This window comes from Artibeus jamaicensis, unplaced genomic scaffold (assembly GCF_021234435.1).
Source record: "Artibeus jamaicensis isolate MK-2021 breed Jamaican fruit bat unplaced genomic scaffold, CSHL_Jam_final contig_415, whole genome shotgun sequence".
Lineage (NCBI taxonomy): Eukaryota > Metazoa > Chordata > Mammalia > Chiroptera > Phyllostomidae > Artibeus > Artibeus jamaicensis.
Genome location: NW_026521823.1, coordinates 34,656,907 through 34,682,256, shown reverse-complemented (window position 1 = coordinate 34,682,256; position 25,350 = coordinate 34,656,907). Strand labels below are relative to the sequence as shown.

Here is a 25,350-nt window from a genome sequence, read left to right as displayed (position 1 = left end):
TTGGAGATGCCTGTTGGAACATTCAGGTGGAGGTGTTGAGTTCACAATTGAGTGAATGAGTGTAACTGGAGTATCATCAACAGCATGTATAATTTCAGGCTAAGAAACTGGAGGAGAAGTCTCTGTTAAGTGAGGGTGTGGTGGAGAGCAGAGAGGTGGCAAGCTAAGCCCTGGAACGTTCCAAAGTGTAGAGGAGCCAGAAGAGCCAGTGAGTTAGGAAGGTAACCAGGAGGGGGCGGCGTCCTGGCAGCCAAGCAGAGGGCTGTTTCGTGGAGGGAGTGGGCCCCTGAAGTTCCTGTGGGATAAATAGCAAACTGTTGTACGTCTGCTCTTAAAGAGATGTCAGAATATCGTAACTGACTCGACAAAGAAAGATTCCTGTTTTACAAATGTGCTTTCAGAAGAAAATACTAATTTTTTTGTCATAATGTAATATTTAAGTTTTATACTAATGTATCAAAGTGGGCTTTATTAATAGAATAACTTAACAGATTCACTGCTCTTTTATTTATTTCATTATTTTCCTGCTTTAGGGGATGGATAAGAATTCTTTTGAGAAAAAATATAATACCATTGGAGTGAGTATTTTTCGGACCCACCAGTTGTTCTGTCGAGATGTCCTTCACCTGCATCCTGGAGAAATGGGGATTGTCAGCAATGGGAAAGTAAGTAGGAAAAACAGTTGCTCACTTTTCTCGGTGACACTGTGATACAGGGTCACACACATTTTTCTGTCACAACGTACTCAACATCAGACTGGTCTGGGCACGAGTGAAATGCATGCGGAGAGGTTTCAGTTACGGCGCATCCCTCCCCCGGTGGATGAGAGCGCTGATGCGGGTGAGGAAGGATGTTTTCCTGGGGTACCGTTTATTTTGTCCTCATGTAAGTATTAGACTGAGCACGTGGCAGCACTGTGATCGAGAACCACTGTTTAGCAGGTGTAGACAGTGCATTGTGACATCTTATTCCTCTTGTTGCTTTCCCTACGGTTGTTTAATAACAGTGCAATGCTTTCGTATGCAGTATAGACTAGTGTTTATTCAAATAACCTTTAAAAATCTATAGGAAAAGTCACTTACCTCCACCATCCTAATAAATTTTATTAAAAGTTGATTGTATTAACTTCTAAACGCTTTTTTACCCTATTGAGTTATTTCTCATTTTCTAACATACATAATTATAGTTTTATATATAACTTTATATCACACTCTTAGTATATCACAAACATTTTTCTGATTAGAGAATCTTTATACACAAAATTAGTGGATAACAGCTATTTATTAATATACTTTGAATGTGATAGTCTGTTTTTTATTTCTGAGGAATTAAATTTTAAATAATTGAATCTGGTGCTTAGATTTATTAAGAACTAATGCGATGCTTTGACACCCGTCTGCATAAACTATCAAATTATATATTCCTAAGTCATCTCCAAAGCTCTAATATACTCTTGTTTTTTTGTTTTCTACATTTTTATGAGCTCTGTTCACCTGACTGTTTCATTCCCATATCACTGTTCCCATAAAATTATGCTTGCTTATTCTTTCTGGTCTGAATCCATAAAGAATATGGTTAGGAAGAGTAGGAGACCCACTTCCCCATGCTTCTACATATTAGATGCACCTGCTACATTGGAATGGTTTTTGAGCTGGTCGTATTAGTGTCAAAGGCAGTGAGACTCAGGTTCGTCTGTGGACCATGGCTGTTTTACAGGTTTGTGACGATGGTGGCCATTATTACAATAATATAAAGTACAGGATGGGGCAAAAGTAGGTTTACAGTTGTGAGTACGCAAAACAGTTTATTCTTATATCATTATTTATTTACTATTATATTATTTTTAATACAAACAAGTGTAAACCTACTTTTGCCCGACCCTGTACTGGTGAATTTTGAAAGTGAGTTATGTAGAAGCCCAGAAATGACATAGCTTTTTGTGTCCAGTAGTTACTTTGGGAGGAAGTGAGGCTTTTTAGAAGTTTTCAAGTATATGGCTACCTTTGGTTTTGTCAGTCATTTTAGGAAGTAAAGAGGGAAAAGTTCTATGTGCTGTATCTAGTACCTTGCCCTGTGATTATGCCTTGTGGAACAGTTACCCTGTGTTTTCTTTGCCACTATTTAACCTATTTCAGATATCATTATCAATATTAATGATAAATATTAGCTGTAGTTACATTCAACTTATTTCCCATAGAACTATGAGTTCTTCTCTTTTTCTGAAGTCGACAAAATATGAAGATAGTAATTTCTTGCCTGCTGTGAACCAAACACTATTCTAGGTTCTGGGAGTATAGTGGTGGACAAACACGTTTTCATGGTGTTTACATTTTGGCAGACAGGTGACAAACAGCATCCTTACTGCTAAGGTGTCATTTGGACAGAGAACCGAAGGAGGTGAGGAGGAAGCCATGTCTGGATGTGGAATGTTCTGGGTAGAGGCAGCAGTGAGCACAGGTCTTAGGAGGAGGCCGTGCCTGTGCGTTTTAGGAACAGCAAGCACATTGGGGGCAGATAGGAGAGGAGCTCGGGGAAGTCACTGGGGACCAGGTCAGTGTGGTTTTACAGGGTTTGAGGACGCCTCCTTTACTGCAAATGACTTGTGATGTTCACAGGTCTGCACCGGGCTTGGCACAACTTGACCTGCATTTACTGTGGGTCTCTAGTGGCTGTTCCATTGAGCGTGAACTACAGGGGTCAGGAAGCCTGGTGGGAGATGCCGCAGTGGTCCAAGCAAGAGGCGATGGTGGCTTGCCCCAGAATGGCTGGAGTGGAAGTAGTCAAAGGATGTGGGATATGTTTTGGAGGAAGGGCGACCAGGGATTGCTGCTGACAGTGTGGTTCACAGCAGGTGAGAAATCACGAGCAGAACAGGTTACCATGTGTTCCAGCAAGAAAGACTGCAGGAGGAGTAGGGGTCCGGGCGGAGTGGAAAGGGAAAGGTGGAGAATTCAGTTCTGGACGCATTTAGCAGTCCCTTGCTCCTTCCTGGACCTCCACGTAGGCTTGTTGAATTCGCAGTTGAACATATGACCTGAATTCAGGAGAGAGGTTGGGGGCTAGAGATAGTATTACATTAACTGACCTTTCATGTTGATTAATAGAAAATTGTTAATTTTGATTGTTCTGTTATTTGTACAACGTTGATTTGAATAGAAAAGTCCGGTATATCCAAAAGTAAGTTCAGTGGTTTGTGAACGCTAACCTAATACTTGGCTTGTGGCTCCGCCCCAGTCGTGCTCTGGAGCCCAGTAGTCACCGCAGTTCTGGCAGGTGGTGATCACTGTGAGTCAGACAGCTTCCTCCCGGCATCAAGTAGTTCCGACGTTTTAGAATGGATCTTCATTCTGAACCTGTCCAGATGCTTACGTCGGAATTGGAACATACTCAGAGTTACAATTAGGAATGATCAAAATTGGGACCAATGGGACTTTTAAATTTTTTTAATATTTTTATTTTTCAGTTACAGTTGACATTGGTTTTCTGTTAGTTCCAGGTGAGCAGCATAGTGGCTAGATGTTTATGTCACTTATGACGCAATCTCCACAATTAGGCGAGGACTCCCCCGACACCGTACATATCATGATATTATTAACAGATTTCCCTGTGCTCTGCTTTACGGGCCAGTGACTCTCACTGCCAATTTGTCCTAATTAATCTCTTCACCTTTGTCACCCAGACCCCTCTCGTCAGGCAACCAATGATGATACTTTCTTACTGCATGCTCAAGAATTATAAACTTGTGTTTTAATATGAACTAAACCCCTAAATAATGCTGTTGCTCTATTTATAACAAATTTTTATCACACTACATATTTGCAAATTGCTGAAAGACAGGGGTGGTTGAGTGTATGGCAACAAGCAAGGCCTTTTTTCTCTAAGCTGGACAGGTCTGGATACAAAATCCAGCTGTACCATTAACCATATCGCCTCTCTGAGACTTGGTTTCTTCATTTGTACAATGGGAATCATAATAGCATGACTTACAGAGTTGTCAGATTAAATATACTTTTGTACATAAAGTGCATAGAACAGCCCTAGACACTCAGTGAATTTTCAGTAACTGTTCACTCCTGTGTTCTCTTCAAATATCTGCAGACCGTCATGGGTATAGAGTGTGCCTTTGTAGGTCAACTTGTGTTACACTTGGTGGGCGTCAGTGTGAGGTCAAGGCCAGCTGGTCAACCCTCCACGAGTGGAGAGAGATTTTTAGCTCAGTAGGTGAAATGAATACTCTAACAGAGTTTCCTAAAATTTAATGAGCCGTCAAAGGAGGTAATGCATTTCTGGTATAGCAGTTATTCTGTATAACTGAAAAATTGCGTTTCTGAAAAGTTGTGAAGAAGATTTAAGCACCGGATAGGTTTTACTGTGCCAGTGTGTGATCTTCAGGTTTAATGTTCCTTTTTCCAGCATGGACGTGCTGTGACTTTATCCTATTCAAGTTTCTTTGCTTCACGAATAAAACCTTCAACTTCAAATAGGAGAACTAAAACACAGAAGAATCAAGTTTCTCCCAGCCATTTGATGCTGGACTTATGTCAGTGAAATATAGTCAGTTCTCTGGTGGATTTAATCAGTAAAAATAGCCATCTTGTTAATTCCTGAAGAAAATAATCTGAGGTTTCATTTCCTCATTCCGAGCTGCTAACATAACTGCTTGAGTCATTGGAGGCAGTAGAGATAGACTTTCAGCTCTTTTCCTGGCCTTTCCTATTCATCGTCCAGAAAATATGACATTGAAAGTGCTTTCAAAGTTACCTTAAAAATGATGTCAAATCTTAAGGTGATGAAATGTTTATATGTGGACTTTTAGTTTTAGAGTGCCCTTTTGTTTATTTTTTAGTCATGTTTTGTGTTTGTGGTGAAACATGATACTCCTATGACATGAGCAAATAAGAATTGGAGAACTATATTCATTGATTTTTAAAAATCATTAGCTGCAAAAGCACACGAAGGGGAAGTGAGAAAATCTGCAATTATTTCATTCTGGCCTTTTTACCAAGAGAATGGATTCTGCTTGACGTATTTTCTGATTGTCAGTAGGTACGATTGTTTAATGCATAAGGCCACTGCAGGCTGGCCTTCTGTGTACTTCAGGTCCATGTTCATAACAGCATGGCCATTGCCTGCGTTGGCTCCTCAGAAAATGCACGTGGCAGTAGCACTGGTAGGAGCTGTGATGGGGTGGCCGTCCTGAGACGTTAGGTTTGTGGCGGTTTGCCAGGCTCCCCGCTGCACTGCTGGTGTAGGGCTAACCCCTGCCACCTCACTGAGCTCCAAACCTTCTATGCAACACCCTGACATCCAGCAGATAAAGGCCGGTCGATGTCATTAAGTGATTATGTGATTTGTCTCCTGGTTTTTGCTCTTTTACACCTTGCTTATATGCTCATGTATACCTCCTATGGACTACAGTTTATAGATGAGTGGAAAATAAAATTAAAAGGTTTTAAGACATGTAGGCAGTTGCTTTCTTCATTTACTTGAGAAGGAAAAGGCTTAGGTTTTTTGAAGCATTATGTTTCAAAGTAAACCTTTCAAATGGAGATAATTTTGTACTTTTTGTGACTTTGATTTTGGTATTTATGCAAATGTTATTTGTGATATGAAAGTGAGAAAATATTTTTTCTACTTTTTATCTCAGTGGATTTAGTAGATGGTGGGATTAATAGCCACCATCTGTTTATTCTGTAATTGATTTTTGAGAAAATATTTCATGAAATGACTGGTATCTTCTAGAAGATACACAATAATTACTTTGTTTTAAGTTCTTAGGACCTTTAGATGAAAATTTCTGTGCAGAAGATTTCTCCTTGTTGGAAAAGATAACATTTACTAATTTAGCAGAAAATATTAAAGACATTGTCGAAAATATGGCAATCAGCTCAAAGAAGTAAGTATTTAAAATCATAAGAGCAATTCATTTCGGGGTTTGATGTTTTCCATATTTTTTTAAGATTAGAAAATGTATCAGATACATGCACAAATTAAGATATAACAGAAGACAGAGAAATTTTTAAAAAATAATAAAAGGTACCCATTTACTCATCATCAGCAAACCATAGATGTTATTTTGTTTCCTTTGCCTTGGATCTTACCGTCCATTCCCCACCCATCCCAGCCTCCTCACTTCCCAAGTGGTGACCATTTCCCTAAAGTTTGTTTACATGGTTCCCGTATTTGTGTTTTCACTTTTGCTTCATAGATAAATATGCATTTTCAGTTTTTATTGTGTCGGGTACCTTGACTTTAGAGAAATGCTGCTATACTGAAGACTTCTTTTGCTCTCTGCTTCCATAGAAGCTTTACTCCATTTATTAAATACATATATGTTATTTATATGTAACTGTACAAGCATACATATATATATTTATAATGTAAATAGGTATAGATATGTAACTGATATATACAGTGTACAATTTGTATATAAGTATATAAGTGAATATGTAGATAGACACACTTACTGGGTGTTTTTCAAGGGTTCTTCAGTGAAGCTTTAATTTTTTGTGTGAAATCTTGCACCTTTTTAAAATGTTTAAACTTATTTTCATTTCTTACTGTACTTTCCTCCTTATCCCCCATACCCTCCCCCCAGGCCCCTCCCCCACGATGGCCACACTGTTGCCAGTGTCCAGGGGTCTTCTTCTTTTCACTCACGCCACCTCTCACATCCCCCAGAGCGTCAGCCTGCTCTCTACCTATGGGTGTGCCTCTTTTTTGCTTGTTAGTTCAGTTTGTTCATTAGATTACAAGTATGAGTGAAATTGTGTGCTGTGTGTCTTTCTCTGACTGGCTTACCTCACTTAGTATAGTGCTTGCCAGGTCCATCCGTACTGGATTTTTTACCACAAAGGGTAAAATTTTCTTCTTTTTTAAGGCCCAGTAGTGTTCCATTGTGTAAATGCACCATAGCTGTGTTATCCACTCATCTACTGATGGTCAATTGGGCAGCGTCCACATCTCGGCTATTGTTAATAATGCTGCAGTGAACATAGGGTGCATGTATTCTTTCACATTAGTGTTTTGGGTTATTTTGGATAAATTCCTAGAAGTGAATTGCTGGGTCATATGGCAGTTCCATTTTTTATTTTTTGAGGTAGTTCCACACTGCTTTCCACAGTGGCTGCGCCAGTCTGCATTCCCACCAACACTGCCCTCTGGTTTCCCTTTCTCCACAGCCTCGCCAGCACTTGCTGTTTGTTGATTTATTAATGGTGGCCATTCCAACAGGTGTGAGATTATATCTTTGTGGCTTTAATCTGCATTTCTCTGATTATTAGTAACACCGAACATCTTGTCATATGTCTACTGGCCATCTATATGTCCTCTTTGGAGAAGTGTCTATTCGGGTCCTTTGCCCATTTTTTATTTAAATTGTTTGTGGGGTTTGGGGGGGGTTTGGTGTTGATTTTATAAGTTCTTTATAAATTTTAGTTACTAACCCCCTATCAAATGTACTGGCAAGTATGTTCTCCAATAAATGGGTTGTTTTTCGTTTTGTTAATGGTTTCCTTTGCTGTGCAATATCTTTTTAGTTTAATGTGTACAATTTATTTTTTCTTTTGTTTCCTGGCAAGGGAGCCTAGGGAGAGATACCAGAAAAACTATTGCTGCAGGCAAGGACTGAGATTTTACTGCATGTTTCCTTCTAGGATTTTTATGGTTTTGAGTCCAAATTTAAGCCTTTAATGTATTTCAAATTTATTCTTGTGTGTGGCATAAAAAGGTAGTCTAGTTTCACTTTTCTTCATGTACTTGTCCAATTTTACAAAACCATTTATTGTATAGACTGTCTTTGCCCCACTGTATTTTTTTTTTGCCTCCTCTGTCAAATATTAATTGACTGTAAAGGTGTGAGTTTATTTTTTGGCTCTCTCTTCTGTTCCATTGCTCTCTATACCTATTTTTATGCCAGTACCAAGCTGTTTTGATTTCTACGGACTTGTAGCATAGTCTGATATTAGATAACATGATTAATCCAATTTTGTTCTTCTTTATCAAGATCACTATTGGTATTCAGGGTCTTTTGTGGTTCCATATAAATGTTTAGAATGTTTTTTGTAGTTCAGGAATTGAATTGAATCTATAAATTGCTTTGGGTAGTATGGATATTTTAATGATGTTAATTCTTCCTATCCATGAACATGGTATCCACTTATTTGTATCTTTTTCAGTTTCTTTCTTCAGTGTTGTATGACTTTCCAAAAAGAGATCTTTTACATCCTTGGTTAAATTTATTCTTAGGTATTTTATTCCTTTTGAAGCAATTATGAATGGGATTTTCTTAATTTCCCTTTAGATAGTTTATTATTGGCACATAAAATGCAGCTGATTTCTGGATATTAATTTTGTATCCTGCTACTTTACTGAATTCATTTATCCGGTCTTGGTGAAATCTTTATGTACAGTATCATGTGATGTGCAAATAATGACAGTTTTACTACTTTCTTTCACATTTGGGTGCCTTTTATTTCTTCTTCTTGTCTGATTGCTGTGGCTAGGACTTCTACTACTGTGTTGTATGAGAGTGGTGAAAGTAGACATCCCTGTCTTTTTCCTGATCTTAAGGGGAACACTTATAGTTTTTGCACATTTAATATGATGTCTGGTAGTGGGTTTGTCATTTATGAGCTTCATTATATTTAGGTATGTTCCCTCTGTTCCCACTTAGCTGAGAGTTTTTATCATAAATGGATTTTGGATTTTGTCAGATGCTTTTTCAGCATCTATTGATATGACTGTGGTTTTTCTTCATTTTGTTTATGCAGTCTATCATGATTATTGATTTACAGATATTGTACCCAACCTAAACCCCCAAATAAATTCTACCTGAATTGCTATATTCAGTTTGCTAATATGTTGTGGAGGATTCTAGCATTTCCATTTATCGGGGATATGGGTGTATAATATTCTTTCTGTGCAGTGTCTTCATCTGGTTTGGGAATTAGGAAAATTCTATCCTCATAAAATGAACTTGGGAGGCTTCCCTCCTCTTGAATTTTTTGAAATAGTTTGAGAAGTTCTTCTTGTAATATTTGGTAAAATTCACCTGTGAAACCATCTAATCCAGGGCTTTTGTTTGCTGGGAGTTTTTTTGTTTTATTAGTGCTTCTATTTCACTAGGTGTAATCTGTCTATATAGATTCTCTGAATCTTCCTAATTTCATTTGGAAGATTATATATTTCTAGGAGCTTATTTAGTCCATATTTTCTAATTATTTGGCATATGGTTGTTGGTAATATTTGTTTGATTCTTTGTATTGCTTTGGTGTTAGTAGTTCTCTTTTCATTTCTGATTGTATGTATTTGGGTCATCTTTTTTTCTTGATGAGTCTGGTCAAAGATTTGTCAGTCTTGTTTATCTTTTCAGAAAGCCAGCTCTTAGATTCATTGATCATTGGTATCAGTTTTTTAGACTTTATTTCATATATTTCTGCTCAGATCTTGAGTCTTTTACTCAGTTTGGGTTTTACTTGTTCTGTTTCTAGTACCTTTAAGTGTTAAGTTAAATTGTTTATTCGAGATTTTCTTGTTTCCCGACGTAGGCCTGTAATGCTCTGAATTTCCCTCTTAGGTCCGCTTTCCTGGTGTCCCACAGATTTCGGGTCACTGTGTTCTCATTTTCATTTGTTTCAAGGTGTCTTTTTTTCCTTGATCTAATTGTTAACCCATTCGTTGTTTAATAACATGTTATTTAGCTTCCATGTCTGTGTATTTTTTGAGTTTTCTGCCTGTGATTGATTTCTAGTTTTATAGCATGGTCAGAGAAGATGCTTGATATGATTTCAGTCCTCCTAAATTTACTGAGACTTATTTTGTGTCCTAACATGTGGTCTGGACTAGAAAATGTGCTTGATAGGAATTTCTATTCTGAGGCTTTGGGGTAAATGCTCTGAAGATATCAATTAAATCCATTTGCTGTAGTGTGTCCTTTAAGACTGCTGTCTCCTCACTGATTTTCTGTCTGGAAGATCTAGTCATTGAAGTCAATAGGATGTTAAAATCTACTGTTATGACTGTATTTCTGGCGTTCTCTCCTTTTATGTTTATCAGTATCTGCTTTACATATTCAGGTGCTCCTCTGTTGGGTGCATACATGTTTACTAGGGTTGTATCCTCTTGTTGTGCCCTTTATTGTTACGTAGTGTCCTTTGTCTCCTACTATAGCCGTGGTTTTAAAGTCTACTTTCTTATATACAAGTGTTGCTACCTGGCTTTTTTTTCTTTTGTACGAAATATCTTTTTCCACCCTTTTTAGTGAGTGTGTCTCTCTCATTCTGAGATGGGTCTCTTGAAGACAGCATACACATGGGCCTTGCTTTCATAGCTACCCTCTGTCTTTTGATTAGAACAATGAACCTTTTGCATTTAAGGTGATTATTATAGACACGTATTTATTGCCATTTTATTTGTTTAGCTATGTTCCTCTCTTTTCCTCCTCCCCCTCCTCCTTCCTTTAACGTTTGTTGTAATACAGGTTTGGTGGTAACAAACTCCTTTAGCCTTTTCTTGTCTGGAAAGCTCTTCATTTCTGCTTTAATTTTAAATGATAGACTTGCTGGGTAAAGTAGCCTTGGTTGTCGGTTCTTACTTTTATTACATTGAATACATTTTGCCAATCTTTTCTGGCCTGAAATGTTTCTGCTGAGAAATCAAGTAACAGCCTTATGAGAGCCTCCTTGTAGATAACTGCTTTTCTCATGTGGCTTTTTCTTGGTTTTATCTGTCATTTACTAAATAATGTTTGTTAACACTACCACTAGGATTATGAATTTATCATTCTCATATTCTTATCAAATTTTGTTTTACATATTTTGAGCTATATATTATTATGTAAACCCCGATTCAGAATTATTAGCTTTCTAGTGAATTATTCCTTTTATTATTATATGAATTCTTTTCTGATAATGATTTTGTCTTAAAGTCCTTAGAGTCTGATATTTAAGCTACATCAACATTCTTTTTGGGTAGTATTTTTCTATTATATATATTGTTATTTTTTAGTTTCATTGATCCATGCATCTTAGAGCAAATATGTACATATTTAAGGCTGCTATCTTTCCAGAACTAAAGATCTAATTCTTACTGTAGATTATAGTATTCGGATCCAGATGAAACTGATGCCCTTACTTTATCCCTTAGGGTGTGATTTTTTTTTAATATTTATTTAGGAAATAATGGTAAAAGGAAATTTAAAATATCTGTAAAGTACTAGTAAGGGCTTTTCTACAGTGAAGAGTTAATATCCATAGTTATTTTCAAGTGCAATAAAACAAAAGAAAACTTTAAAAAGCAAAAAAGTTATTATTTTACAATTAAATAATGTAGGACTAGTATATGTTGAAAAATTTATAATTCAGTAATTTTATACTGACTATTATAAAAATAATGCTAAAATTTTAGACCTAATTTTTTAACTCTTGTTTGGTTAAAAAATATGTGGTTTCAGGAAGCTATTCTAGCCACTATAAAGCTGCATTTCAAACCAAAATCACCACAAAAAACCAGTAACATTAACCTGTAACAGCTCCCTCTCTGATTGTGTTAAATTGTTATATGCACTGAAGCAATGCTAAACAAGGTGTGTTTTAATTAGAATAAATTCATATTCACTCAAATCTGAACATACATTAAAGGCATGTATTTTTATTATCCTGCTTTTTAAGAGTTATCTAATGAAAAAGGGGAAGGGTTTACAGGAACAAGTGTAAAGGACACATGGACAGAAACTAGGGAGGTGGAAATGGGAGGGAGGTGGGGAGGGCTGGGGGGTGGGCTGGGATGGGGGTAAAGGACAGAAAACTACGTGAACAACAATTAAAGTAAAACAAAAAGAGGTATTTGATGAGGAAGGTAGAACTGAGTCCTCGGAGCTGTCGTCTCTAGGAGCACATCACATCTGGTTCTGGAGTGGAGTGGGCACCGTGCTCCGTTCTGAGAGATGTCCCCAGCTTGATAGCAGCAGGTGCCGAGTTCCTAGTGCCCTTTCTCCGCATTAGTCTATAGCACGTTCCAAAAGGAAAAATTGACCTGCGTAACTGAAAATTTGGCAGAGAATTTGAGGAAAGGTTATTTGGGGCCTCAGAGATTTTCCTTTCTCATCGTCCGCTCTTCTGAGTACTCAGGCAGTCAGCCCAGGTTAAGAAGCCTGGGGAGCACATTTGACCGTTAGTATTTCCTCCATTGTGCCTGCTGTTTTATGTAGTAGAGATTATGTGGCTAACAAGTACCTTTGAGAGGGTTTAGGAATATAGATTATGACTTGGGTTAATTAATTTACTTAATATATGTTTATTACATGGCCATTAAATGCAGTGCTCTGTGAAAAATATGGTAGGTGTTATGGACAGAAACCTACTTTTAACAGAAAATCCTGCATTTCAGGAACTTGCATGCTAGTACAAGATGGTATAGTAGAGAGATACTAACGAGAGTCTTGACCACTCTATTTTTTCTCTTTTTTTACTGAAGTCTTCTGTAAATTTCAGTAAGCACATTCTGCCCCAACATGATAGGTATTTATTTTGTGCATTCTTAGTTTTCAGACTAATTAAAAAACAAAAATCTGGGCTTTTTAACGATATTAAAATGATTTGACGGTGGATACCTGTTGTTTTTCTTCTCTCCGCCCTCCTTTCTTCGCTGTGTGGGCTGCAGCACCCCTGCCCGCACCCCACAAGCACTGACGTGAGTAGAATGATATGTACCATGGTGCCGTAGACGCTGTGAAAACACTGCGTAAAGGGCTCAAAGGTCACATCAATGATGAGGAAGCACAGGGTGACTTTAAAAGCAAGTCTCTTACCTTAAACTGACAAATGCTACTTAGAAGTTTGGGAGAAAAATGATTTATATGAAGTTTGCCCTTTGGACGTGTTTTAAGTTAAATTCCTCTTTCTTGGGGCATTAATTGTGACGCACAGTATATCCATTTCTTTCCCTGGAACACTCACCATTGTTCATCTCGTTCCTCTAGCAAGAGCGACCTTGTCATGAAAGTCGATGCCCTTGTGTCCTCGTTGCCTCTGCGTGCACCTCGTCACGATGTCACATTCCTAAAAGAGAACCACAGGTAGGGATGTGACGGGCTGGGCTGTTCTGTCACCAAATCCTGTGTGCTCAACTGCGCTTTCCATTTGTGTTCACTGTAAGCAAAATTGAGGAAGAATTAGATGGTCTGTGTTAGAGAATAAATGTATCTGACAAGATGAGGAAAAGAAGTTCTTGTTAATTATTTATAAGGTATATATGGGATTTCAAATCAGTTATACCAAGTATGATTTGTTTTACCTTTGATGCTCAAGGTCATTTGCAGCAGCATCTTCGTATTCTCAGTACAGAGTTCTGATGAATAAAGTGTAGACATGTACCACAGCATATCCCAGGATCACCACTCTGAGATGCTGACGGAGATTTTGGGGGAAAAAAAATCTGCTCTGTGGTGAAGCGAGCTTAGAGAACACGGGTGGGGGGTGTTTTCAGTGTTCGTCCACACATGTGTGGTTATGAGTGTGTAGTTAATAAACAGAAGTTCATTTTTGGTTAATTCAGTTGGGTAACTTATTTAACTGTGGAACACTTTCTTGTTAAAAATTTACTATTTTATAAGAATTAGGTTTCTAAAGATAGCCATCAGAGAAATACTGTTTTAGAATAGTAAACTAGTTTATAATTTCACTTTGAAATTTGAATTAAAGTTTATCATTGCCACTGGTATATGTAAAGTAATCTGTATCCCCAGAAGGAGACCCTATTCTGTGGTTTTTAATTAAGGACCACTTAGAATTTGAAAAAGAATCAGTTAGACATTATTATGTAATGAAGCTATAGACATGTTTTATTTTATGGTTTGTTACTAATCCCTGCTTTTATAAAACTAAGTTGAGATATATGACTTTGTCATAAATATAAAACAGCTGACACTGGTCAGTTTTCTGACCTTACGGTAGATGTCATCTGTGTGCTTGTGTTTATTCACCACAGAAGATAAAGCTTCAGCTCTAGAAAGCCTGTCTTTTCAGGTGTCTTCACAGGTGCATTCTCAGGGAAAATTACTTTCTAATAGAGAGATTATCTGGCCCTGTTGGGAGTGAAGTTTCATTTTCAGATAGCTGAGATTCAGTGCTTTCAGGTATTTTTAACACATCCAGTGGAATTCTTTTTACAGAATTTTTGATTTCTTGAATACTGTGTTCTGAAATAATTCAACACAAATTATTAAAACCATCTTTGTAAATGTCAGCCCCTGTACCGTTCCCAATAAGTTATCTTATACTCGGGAATGTTTGCATGTTTGGAAAGATCTACTCTGACATTAGACATTTGAGACGTTTGCTCGCTTCCAGGGTGACGGTGGTGGAGACTTGCTTTCTCTCTCTGGCTTTCTCATTCCATCAGGGTCCTGCCGCTTTCAAGCCTGCTGCCTTAGTTCATGTGGAGGGATGGATACGGGTGACTTCGTGACAGTGGTCTACAAGTCCCCAGTTTTTTCTGGGAACTGGGATTCCGATTTATACGACCTCACAGAATTGGCAGTAATTTGAGGGGAAAAAATTTAAAGTAGCAGTAACCAGATGCCTACTTTATCCATAGTGTTTTATAAAACATACAGAAAGTGACCGGTAAATTTGTAAAACTTTCACCAAGATAACTGTAGGAATTAACCATTATAGATGATCCCTTTACTTTAAAACCTTTGATTTGTAGCCCTTAATTTCTGGCAGCAGTTATCCAGCAAGATCTGTTGTCTAGTCCTGCCATTTCTATTTTAACACAATTAAATCATATCAACTGCATATAAAATAAAATGTCTTTCATTTCCCTATGTTGGAAGGACCCATATTTGAAGTGGTTTTTACATTACCTTTTATTTAATTGCTAAGAAATTTAACATTTCACCTACCTCTCATTGGCTTTTTCTGTGCTTTTAATTACTTTCTTCTAACACTTACCTTTACAGATTGGTTTGTATTTTAACTTAGATCAGTAACAGTCGAAATAGAAAGGCAGAGAGGAGAAGATGAGGACCACATGTCTGGGGTGAAAGTGCAGCAGCAGCATGGGGGTGCCCAGAACTTTTCTGTTGTAACGTGCTGGGGTTTTTAACACTAAATTTAATGAGAGTTCCGGAGTGTCGATGCTGTCACTCTCAGACCTGGGACAGCGTGTTCAACTCAGAAGCATCCTGGCTTCATTTTTTACGTCGTGTGACCAGGGGAGTTTGGGGGCATGAAGTGATCAGTTTTCACAATAGTAGTATTGTTCTCGGAGGAGTTCTTTAAACTCACTCATTCATAAAAGCTTTTATTTTCTCTAATTCTTTGCAGTTTTCTAATTTATTGAACACAAACATGAGGGTTTTAAATTTGTATTTTCTTTGGTGAAACAACCAGGGATTTTTTTAATCTCGTGACACAGAAAGCAATTTATAATCACGTATACCGCTAAGATTGGTTGGTAGTGGAGTACATTTAAGGACCCTCTTTGACCTCACTTACTGTTCATTTTCCTAGCGTCGTAAAGACGGACCCTCAGGAAGGTGACATGTTCTTCGATGTCGTCGCTGTCGTTGACCCGCTGACGAGAGAAGCGCAGATGATGTCGCAGTTACTGATCGTAAGGCAGCATTGCCGCTCTGTGTCACCACGTGCACCGCGTCCCTCCGTGCCCTTCACTGGGGTTCTGTCCCAGTTGTCCCGTTTCCCCCGTTGCGCCCCCCTGCCCTGCCCTCGTCCCCAGCGGCCCACCCCACCCTGTCGTTCACGGCCATGGGTCATTTATGCTTGTTCTTTAGCATACAAGACCTTTTGAAATTTATAACCAATCTTTTCAAGTCTGTTTTCAACTGTAATTAAATGTGTGTGCTCTTGATTCGATTCCATTCAACGTTTTAGGCAGATCACCGTATTTAAATGTATAAAATGAGATGATAGAGCTGATGATAGATGATAGATAATTCTTGGCAGCCCCGAGATTAGGTGGTGTTGCTGTGGGCTTCATTGCTGACCCCCAAAAGTTCCTGGGTTGAAGCCCTAGCCCCCAGTGTGGCTGTGTTTTGAAATAGGGCCGAAGGAGGCACTGAGGTTAAATGAGGTCTCACAGGCCGGGCCCGGATTAAAAGCACTGATGGCCTCGTGAGGAGAGCTCTCTCTGTCCCCTCGCTGGCACAAACAGGAGGCCCTGTGAACGTGGCAGGACATGGCAGCGGGCTGAAGCCAGGAAGAGCGCTCTCGCCATAAACCGGATTGGCCAGCGCCTCAGTCTAAAATAAGTATCTGGTGTTGAGGCCAGCTTCCCAGTCTGCGGTATCTGGTTATGGCTGCCCGAGCTGCTTCCTGTCTTCAGGCGTGAAGACTGGCCTCCAGAGAAGCTGTTGCCTAAGCTTAATTAGTTGAAGCTTGAATATAAAAGTGCCATTAGCCAAATGGGTGAAGCTGAGGGAAAAGGGACTGCAAAGGCCATAGGTTTGGCCACCCTAACGAAGGCCGATGTGACAGCACCTTCAAGGCCGGATTCGACTTCCCTCGCCTCACAGAGCAAGTGGAAGGTGATGGGGGAGGTGCCAGGGCAGCTCCTGCCCAGTTGGTCTGTCATCTCCACGAAGCAGCAGTCTGAGGTCAAGTTCCTAACATCGCCTCTGTGTTTCTGCCAGCAGGGGGCACTGCCCCACAGCTGGTCACTTCTCTCTGACCAGGGTGTAGGCAGGCAGGGTGGGGACTCTGTGCACCCGAAAGTTCTTTCACTGGGGAAGTAGGGGGTAAGGAATACTGGGAGACCACTAGTGGACTCTGATGGGACATCCATCATAGGGCTTATCATTTGAACAACTTCAAGATTCAAATTGTGAGTCAGCTTTCAGAAGTTAAATTTGAATAAGCTAGTTACATTAGCAGGCTGTGTATTTTTTCTAGGGATGTTCAAAATGTGGGGGGACTCCTGTGTGAAATTACTCAGTGCTTTTTCATTAGACATTGAAAAATTCTCAGAAGTAGAAACTCTCTGTCCTTTGACAGTGGCTTCTCTTTTGGAAACAGGCAGAAGTGGCCAGACACTGAGTCTGGCGGAAGATGTAAGTGGTCGGACAGGGTCACCCTGTGTGCTGTCTGTCGGGGCCCCAGAGGCAGCCGCTCCCAGGAGGAGGTCACCCTGCCCAGCCTGCGTTTGTTCTGCGCCCTGTGTCTGTTTTTTCTTCTTTACCTTTATCTTTTGTTTTCTATTACCTTTCAAATTGTCACTGACTCACTTCCTATATTGGGCACAATCAAAATCAATAATTTCCCTACTTTTTTTAAACAGCCCTTTTCTTTTTTATTAAATTTATTGAGTGATATTGGTTAATAATTCTTATGCTCCAGGGAAATGAAAATAGATTATTTCACAATCTGTGTGTAGCCAAGAAATTCCTGCATCCTTTACAATGTAGTTGGAACAACAGAGGCCCAAGGGCACCCTCTCCATTGTTGTGAGGTCGCCACTTTGTGTTTGCAGGTCAAGATATTGATTATTATTTTACTTATTTTTTAATGCTAAGGAAATTGAGATGCCATGAAAGAAAGTCACATTCGGTGAAGGGTAGGCAGCGTAACTCCTGGGCAGTGAAAGCAATGGTTTGCATTCAGACCTGACCTCTGCCCTGACCTAGCGTGTGATCCAGGGCCGAGGTCTGTGTGTCTCTGTGCTCAGCTGTGGCAGCAGCAGCCTCCAGAGGGTGTTCAGAGGGTTGGATGAGATAACGAATAGGAAGTGTTGCCGCAGTGCCTGGTACCTAGCAAATGCTCGGTACATGGTAGTTATTAAAGTTACATAATATCAAACATGGGAATTTTCTTCTAATAGGTGCTTGGAAAGATCGTCAACATGAAGTTGAAGCTGTTCATGAACTGCAGGGGTGAGCGCTCAGAGGCCCCTTTGAAGAGGTGAGTCTCAGGGGGTGTGGTTTCCTCTCGAAAGACTTGCAGACACTGCAGTGAAAAAAAGGGCCATCGTCCTGTGCCTGTGCTGCTTCTTCACAAGGTGGTTCGCTGAAGCAGGTCAGAAGTCAGGCGTAATTTATTAACTTTAAACGGTGTAAAATTAAAGCAGCCTGCCCAGCAAAATGTGTCACCTAATAGCAGAATGCACTAATTGCAGATCTATGTTTATCCATGGGCATTTTTGAAAATACGATTTAGGAATGCCTATGTAGAAATAAATAGGAAATAAAAAGTAGGAAACAGATTGAATTATACCATGTTTGGTTTATCTGTACTTTCAATACTTCAGAACTAAATTATCAAAATGATCTTTATTTTATTATACTATATTATTGAGGATATTGGAGATCTATTTACTTTAGAATACTTTTTAATGATGCAAAAAGGTTTATTGTTATAGGCAAGTATTTCTTATTAATGCTGTTGAATAAAAACTGTACTCATGGAGCTGATAGAGCTCTGAATTAGTGGTTAAAATAGGGTGAAAGCATTTGTTCATATTTAGAAAGACAGTGAAGTTTGAAATACAAAAGATAAATGAGAAGTATGAAAAGTGAACGAGCTCATTCACAGGAGTACAAATCATCTGCATAGGAGCACTTACAAAGGCTTTGGATATGCAGTGAAGAGTAGGAATGTTGAGTGTAAGTCAGCACAGTGGTTTAGGAGGGGAAGAACTTAACTTCTCTAAGGTGAAATAACACCTATGGCACTTGATGGTTGCTTTGAGTGGTTATTATGCTACACAAGGTTAAAAACTGTAAACTGCTTTCAAGTGTGAATTAAACAGTCTTAAATATTCAGTAGCATATATCGAGCACACTAGTGATGTTACCAGCCCTTTACTTTTAGTGTAAACAGTGTCTCCTCCTCCTTGGAGGTGATGGAGCTCAAGGGCAGGGATTCCCTCCGCTGCCTCCTCTCCGGCCCGCACCTCCCCAGCCTCCTGCTGTGCTTGGGCGGAATGTGCTGTCTGCCTTGGGTGACAGCGCCCCCTCTGTTTTGACCCCATGCTTTCCCATTCGTTCATTTCTCTTTCCTTCTGTGTATCACATAGTCCCTTTGTTCTGTACCTTTAATCTCCCTACCAGCCTTTTTCAGTCCAAAGAGTTACTCGGTTTTTAAAAACGAAGGAAACAGCTCCCTCAGCTTCCCCTCCTGCGGAGCCCTGGTTCGCCGTTCTCTCCTGCAGGCTTTCCCAGGCTCGCGTCTGTGAAGAGTGGTCACGGCCCCTCCCTGTTTCCCGTTCAGTTTGGACCTCCCACTGCAGCTTGGCTTCGTCTGCTCTGCTGTCAGATTGACCTGATAATCACAAAGAAATGCTGTTTGCATTATGCGTGGGGTACTTTTTCCTTGATGACGTTTCACTGCATGTGACAGTGCCCAGGACTTGTTTTGTACCTCTGCTTCATGGCTGCTCCGCCCTGTGTCTCTTCTTAGCCGCCTTCTTTTTTGACTCCACCTTCCTGCAGTAAACAGGTTTGGACTCGGCTGCTGGTGGTCACCACCCCTGGGATTCCCGCTCTGTACACTCCCTTGAGTGTGGACCGCAACAGATAATTTGCTTCTGATAAGTAGGACATGGCCCCAGTGATGGGACGTGTCTTCCGCAGTTAGGTTATCGAAGACTGTGGCTTTTGTCCTGCTGGCGTTCTCTCTCGTTCTTGTGTGCTTCTCTGAGGAAGTGTGTGGGGGTGACCCTGTGGCAAGGAACTGCCGGTGGTGCCCAGCCAACCATGAGTGAGGACCTGGAGTGGTCCTTCCCCTTCAGGCCTCGAGATGACTGCAGTCTCCTGTCTGGAGACGTGGCTGTTCTTAGTGATATAAGTGATGATGGTTTTGTGGGATGTGGGAGGTAAGACTAAAATACATGAAAAACGCAAGTCTGTCCATAAGCAGCTACTTTCCCCTTAGTCCTGTTTGTTTTTAACTGAACTGTTACAACTGGTATGAGAATTTCGGCTGGACTTTGCTTTGCTTTCTGGTCATTTCTCTTCATATTATTAATGGTACTAAAAGCTAATAAAAGGCTGGAAAATACACGGGTCAAATTTGAAGGAGTATTGGTGAGTGAATACAGATCATAAACTTCTAGAACCTGCACAAGTCAGTATTTTAAAGTTGGTTAATTAAGAAATAATTAACAAGGGGTTGTGTGTATGTGTACATATGGTCTTCGATAATTAAACAAAATAATAATTGCCTGCCATTCACAAGCACTGTCTCTTCTGCAATGTAATGTGTTTAGTATTTTTATTTGAAGACATTTTGTCATTTATAAACCATTTTTAGTTTCATAATATTTTGGTCAGAAGAAGTCTCAGTTTGGGTCAAAGTACTGTTTTCTTCGTTTGTTTTATCAACAGTTTTTACCGATTTGTTCTGGAACCAGAACTGACGTCAGTGGCTAATGGCATCATTGAACCAGGAGCAAAATTCTCGGACATCCCCGAATCGCCTCTCCTCACCCTCAACATGATCACCCCCGAAGGCTGGTTGGTTGAAACAGTGCGCAGCAACTGCGACCTTGACAACATTTCCTTGAAGGACGTAAGTTGTCGTGTACAGTTGTCCAGAGTTGTGTCATGTGAGTGACATCAGCCACTGCAGCCTCAGCAAGCGAGCGCCCACACAGTGGCTGCTCACCAAACTGCTTTTCTTCGTGACTCCACGTTTCCCAGTTTCCCTAACTTCCAAATTCAGCTTCTCTGCTGTTCTGGGTTTCTAGATGTCCGCACCTTTGTTGGTGCTTCAGACCCCGGTTCACAGATGCTGCAGTGAGATGCACCACGTGGAGAGGGAGGTGTGGCCGCCTAGGGCAGCACCTCCGTGCCCTGCGGTGCCCTCCAGGCTTTGTTTGTAACTCAGCGAGGAGCCGTTGAAACGCTTCTTTGCTGCACAGCTCCTAGCGGGGAGGGCAGTTCTCACGGGACAAAGGCGAAAAGCAGGGGAGAGGGTTCCCTCACGCCCCACAGGCTGGCTGCGTGGCTCTGCATTGTCTCTGGTGTGACCTTTGTCTGGGAAGTGACCAGACTTCCCTTCCTGTTGTCATTTAGTCCACTGCTCAAAAAAGTGAGGGGACTTTGAAAAAACACGTAGTCTTTCAAACATTCTACTTAAAAGTGGGAAAGGGACTTAGATGGCACACAGAACCATCTCAGGAGCATGCGCCTACCTACCGAACAGGCATCCAAAACCGGGAGAGAAAACCCTTCCTTCTCTCTCATTGGCTGCCTCTCGCCCAGCTCTGCACAGCCCCCGACCACCTTCCAGCAGCCCCTTCAGAATGCAGCCTCCGCCCGGACCTGAACACATTTTACCTCTGATGATTTGCTTACGATGGCTCATCAGGCTTATTTCTCATGCTTCTCATGTGTTGTTACCCTTGGCCTCAAGCTTTTACTTTTAGGCAAGTTTCTTCTGATCCACTTGCGAGTAGATTCTGTAGGATCCTAAGTGACTAAGCGACTTCCCTGATAGTTTCAGAATATGAGAATGTTGTAGAGGTCCCCCCAGCTTTACCCACCCAGAGAATAAACTAAAACTCAGCCATCTGAAAGCAGTCTTTTAAACTTAGAGAAAGAATAGAAAGACAAAAAAGTAGTAAAATCCACAAGGGAAAATTGAGAAATGAACTTGACAAGGAATAAAGAGAAAAAAACTTTTTTGTGAGTTTTATCTCTTAAAGGAGCCCCTTGGATTCTTCACTAAGGGAGTTCAGTAATACACATCAATGAGGTAACTTTAAATATTCTAACCAAAAAGGTAAAGAGTTTGTGTGGGAGAATTAATGCAGCTCAGAAAAGATTTTAAATTGAATTGGCTGGTAAAAAAAAAGTCAGCACCTATTAAACAATTACTGAAGCTTAAACATGTTTATTGTGAGTAGCAAATATAACAGTGTCTTTACAGAAGCTCTTTAAGTGAACAGCAGCTTTATTTACTTTAGAAGACTAAACTAGAGAAGGTTCTATGAATGAACAGAAGGAGTTGTGTATCTCCTAGCAGCTGTGATGGCCTCCGAGGCTCTTCCACCTTGTGTGCTACCCATCCCCGCAAGTCTCCTGGGAGAGCGTTAACTGTGCATTAGGGAAAGACACCTGCTAGAGTAGGAAGAGGGAGGTGGAGCTTAAGGACAAAAGTGCACCGTCGCAGAGAGGAGCCGATGAGTTTTGTCACAACTACACACTCGGTCACACCGTGCTCCTTGCTATAGCTAAATCCCAACGTAAATGCCGAAAAAGAGCTTGATCTAGAAAAATTCTTTCTTACCAGGACTTTGGTCAATAGTTAAATAAAAATATAAAGGAGTTGTAAACATCAGAAAGGATACCTAGCTATCAAATTTATCATAATAGGAACGAATTTAAAGTAGTTTAATTTGCATCAGCTTTATGAAATATTAGAAAACTTAAGATATTCACTAAAAAAAACTCTTTGAAAAACAAATTGGCTATTTTTGGTGTTATGCTTTGAGTAAATCAACAGAATTGATGTCTGTTATGGACAAGAGAAAATTTCATATTGATATATTGTAAAATGAAGATACTATTAGTCACAAAATGAATATATTTGGACTTTACTCTGTCAGGGGGTCCAACCTTTTGGCTTCTCTGGCCCATACTGGAAGAAGAAGAGTTGTCTTGGGCCACACATTAAATACACGAACTCCAAAGAAAACTGATGAGCAAAAAAAAGGGCTTTAAGTAAATTTACAATTTTGTGTTGGGCCACATTCCTAGCCATCCTGGGCCACATGTGGCCTGTGGGACATGGATTTGACACCTAATTCATGAAAAATAGTTAAGCTTTACTTCCTAATCACTTTGGGTATAGTTTCCTTGTCTGTAAAGTGAAAGAGTTAAAGTAGGCGATCTCCCCAGTATTCTCATGTTCTGAGACTGTCTCGTCAACATCTTTTCATCCAAGCTAAGTGTTGTGAGGACTGTGGACATTGATTAATAAAGTATGAGGTCTGTCCAGAAAGTATCCAGCCGTGTAACATGAAAAATAGAGACATTTACTGAAGAAGATAGAAGATACAAGGTACATTGTACGCAAGACAATGACACCTCAGTCCCCTTTAAAAGTAGGCACCTTGGGACCTTCCACACTTCTCCTGTCATCGTCAGCTGCCCCATCATATTTTCCTGAATGTCATCAATGTCTGAAATCTTTTCACTTTCGAAGGTGATTTTAGGTTTGGGAAAAGCCAGAAGTCACAGGGCACCAAACCTGGGCTGGAGGGGGACTGAGTCACTTGGGTGATTTGATGTTTCTCAGAAAAACTCTCATGAGACGTGATGCATGAGTGGGTGCATTGTTCTGAGGAAGCTTCCAATCACTGGGTTTGCCCATGGCCACAGCCTTCTGAGTCATCTGAATAATTTCTGTGGAGGAATGTTCAAGGTTAATGCAAAATTTGACACAGGTTCATTGCTCTACTCGCTTGGTCATTTTGAATGTGATGGCCACACAGTATACACACTCAGTGGCATCTACCGCTCTCACTGACTAGTACAGTGAAGTCATTGTTCACACATGCACATTCCAGTCCACTCTCCTTGGCTGCCGGGTTACATCGGTGTCACAAAAAATATTAACAATGGTTAGATTTTTTCTTGACATACCTCCTATATATATGAAGGTTATCACTTTGACTAGTAATAAGTGAACCACTAATTAGAACCCAACTAAAGTTTTTGAAACAAAGAAGTCATTTCTTTTCTTAAAAACAGTAAAATTATGAGAGCTAGTCTCAAGAAATGTTGTACACAAGAACTATAAAAGAAAACAAATATAGAGAATATTTTCAAATACTCTGTATCCTAAATGTACTAAACAGTACTGTTGAAAACCTCATGTAGTGGAATAAAATTAGATAGATTTATCACTGTCTTAACTGCTGAGCAAAATTGCTAAACTATGTAAAAATCAGTTACCATTTGATTTATTGTCATGTTTGGATATGTTTTTCATTTGAAGTGTAGAAAAAGCTTTAGTCCTAAAATATTTATTGTAGCATTTACAATAGAGGAAAATCTGGAAGTATTTGGAATGATCATCACTTAAAGGATATTTATGGAAACTGACATTTTTCCTAGAAAACTAGATTTAATGAAAAAACAGGTTACACTTAGGAAAAAGTTTATGAAAAAAAGTACAAATCAATGCATTGATGTGTTGATGGCTATGTAGTCTGCAGATGATTTCTATTTTTCCTACTTCCTAATATTTGCTAGATTTTCTTTAATGAGCGTATGCTACTTTGAGTGCTAAACAATTACACGTTAATATTTTTAAAATACGAGAATGGCAGTAGATGGTGGTCAGTTGGCTGTGTTGCCGTGTGTCGAGAGGGAGCTGTCAGACCGCAGAGGGGAAGCCCAGTCTTTGCAGAGCTTTCCGTCTGACTGTTGCTGCGATCTTTGACTGCTTCAGCCTTGTCGCATCTTTCTGCTTGAGAGACCGGCGTGTGTATCGTGAGGCTGGAGTTGAGTCGATGGCACGGCAAAGGGAAAAGGTGTGTCATGGGCTTTAGTCTTCAAGAAATCGATTCAGCTCTTCAGTTCCCTCTGGGGAGAGGAAGACTTGGAGTAGCCCACGCGAAATCCATGGGCTAGCGTTAATGTCATCTCTTTTAGTTATGACAGTGTTTGCACTGTGGGAGTTACTAAGGACACATGTCCTCCACAGATAGAGGAAACAGTTACGGCAGAATACGAACTGGAACATCTACTACTCGAAGGACACTGCTTTGACATGGTGACGGAACAGCCTCCTCGGGGCCTCCAGTTCACACTCGGCACCAAAGGTCGACCCGTCGCAGCTGATACCATAGTGATGGCCAACCTTGTGAGTGTGACAGATACGTAACTGACAGCATTACAGTTAGATGCTTAATCTGAAATTCTCCGTTTTTCTAATGAGAAGAGAAAATAAATTTTATCTTGCTCTTGCTGAAAAGATCCTGAAAAACAAAATTGAAATCTTGAATAAGGTAGTTAAATAGAGCAAAAATGAAGGGAATCTTATTTTCAGAATGTGCTTTTACAGGTTATTGAGAAATCCTCTTCCTTGGAATTCATTTGTAGAATTCATTCATCCCATGGTCAGTAAGCACTTCCTTGGATGATTTGTGTGTGATCTTGCTTAAACAATTGGATGCGTGTCTAGTTGTACAACTATGATCATATTTTTCTCATCTTAAAAGGGATATTTTCAATTAAAAGCAAACCCAGGTGTTTGGATACTGAAATTACGCCATGGAAAATCTGAAGATATTTATCAAATAGTTGGGTGAGTTATATGAGCTACTTTTAAATTTTTACATGTAAACAAATACTAGGAGTGATAAATAACCAAGATCATCAAA

The 25,350-nt window shown here is 39.9% G+C and overlaps 1 protein-coding gene across 1 annotated transcript in view; it reads left to right on the top strand.

Annotated features, from left to right (window-relative positions):
• Positions 1-25,350, top strand: part of UGGT2 (UDP-glucose glycoprotein glucosyltransferase 2) — a 117,208-nt gene that overhangs the window by 66,717 nt on the left and 25,141 nt on the right. Inside the window, exons 22-29 of the mRNA XM_037132502.2 lie at positions 534-665; positions 5,772-5,896; positions 12,980-13,075; positions 15,516-15,618; positions 17,839-17,918; positions 20,342-20,525; positions 24,672-24,830; positions 25,189-25,274. Coding sequence (XP_036988397.2) covers positions 534-665; positions 5,772-5,896; positions 12,980-13,075; positions 15,516-15,618; positions 17,839-17,918; positions 20,342-20,525; positions 24,672-24,830; positions 25,189-25,274 — 965 coding nt within the window. The remainder of the gene's footprint in view (positions 1-533; positions 666-5,771; positions 5,897-12,979; positions 13,076-15,515; positions 15,619-17,838; positions 17,919-20,341; positions 20,526-24,671; positions 24,831-25,188; positions 25,275-25,350) is intronic.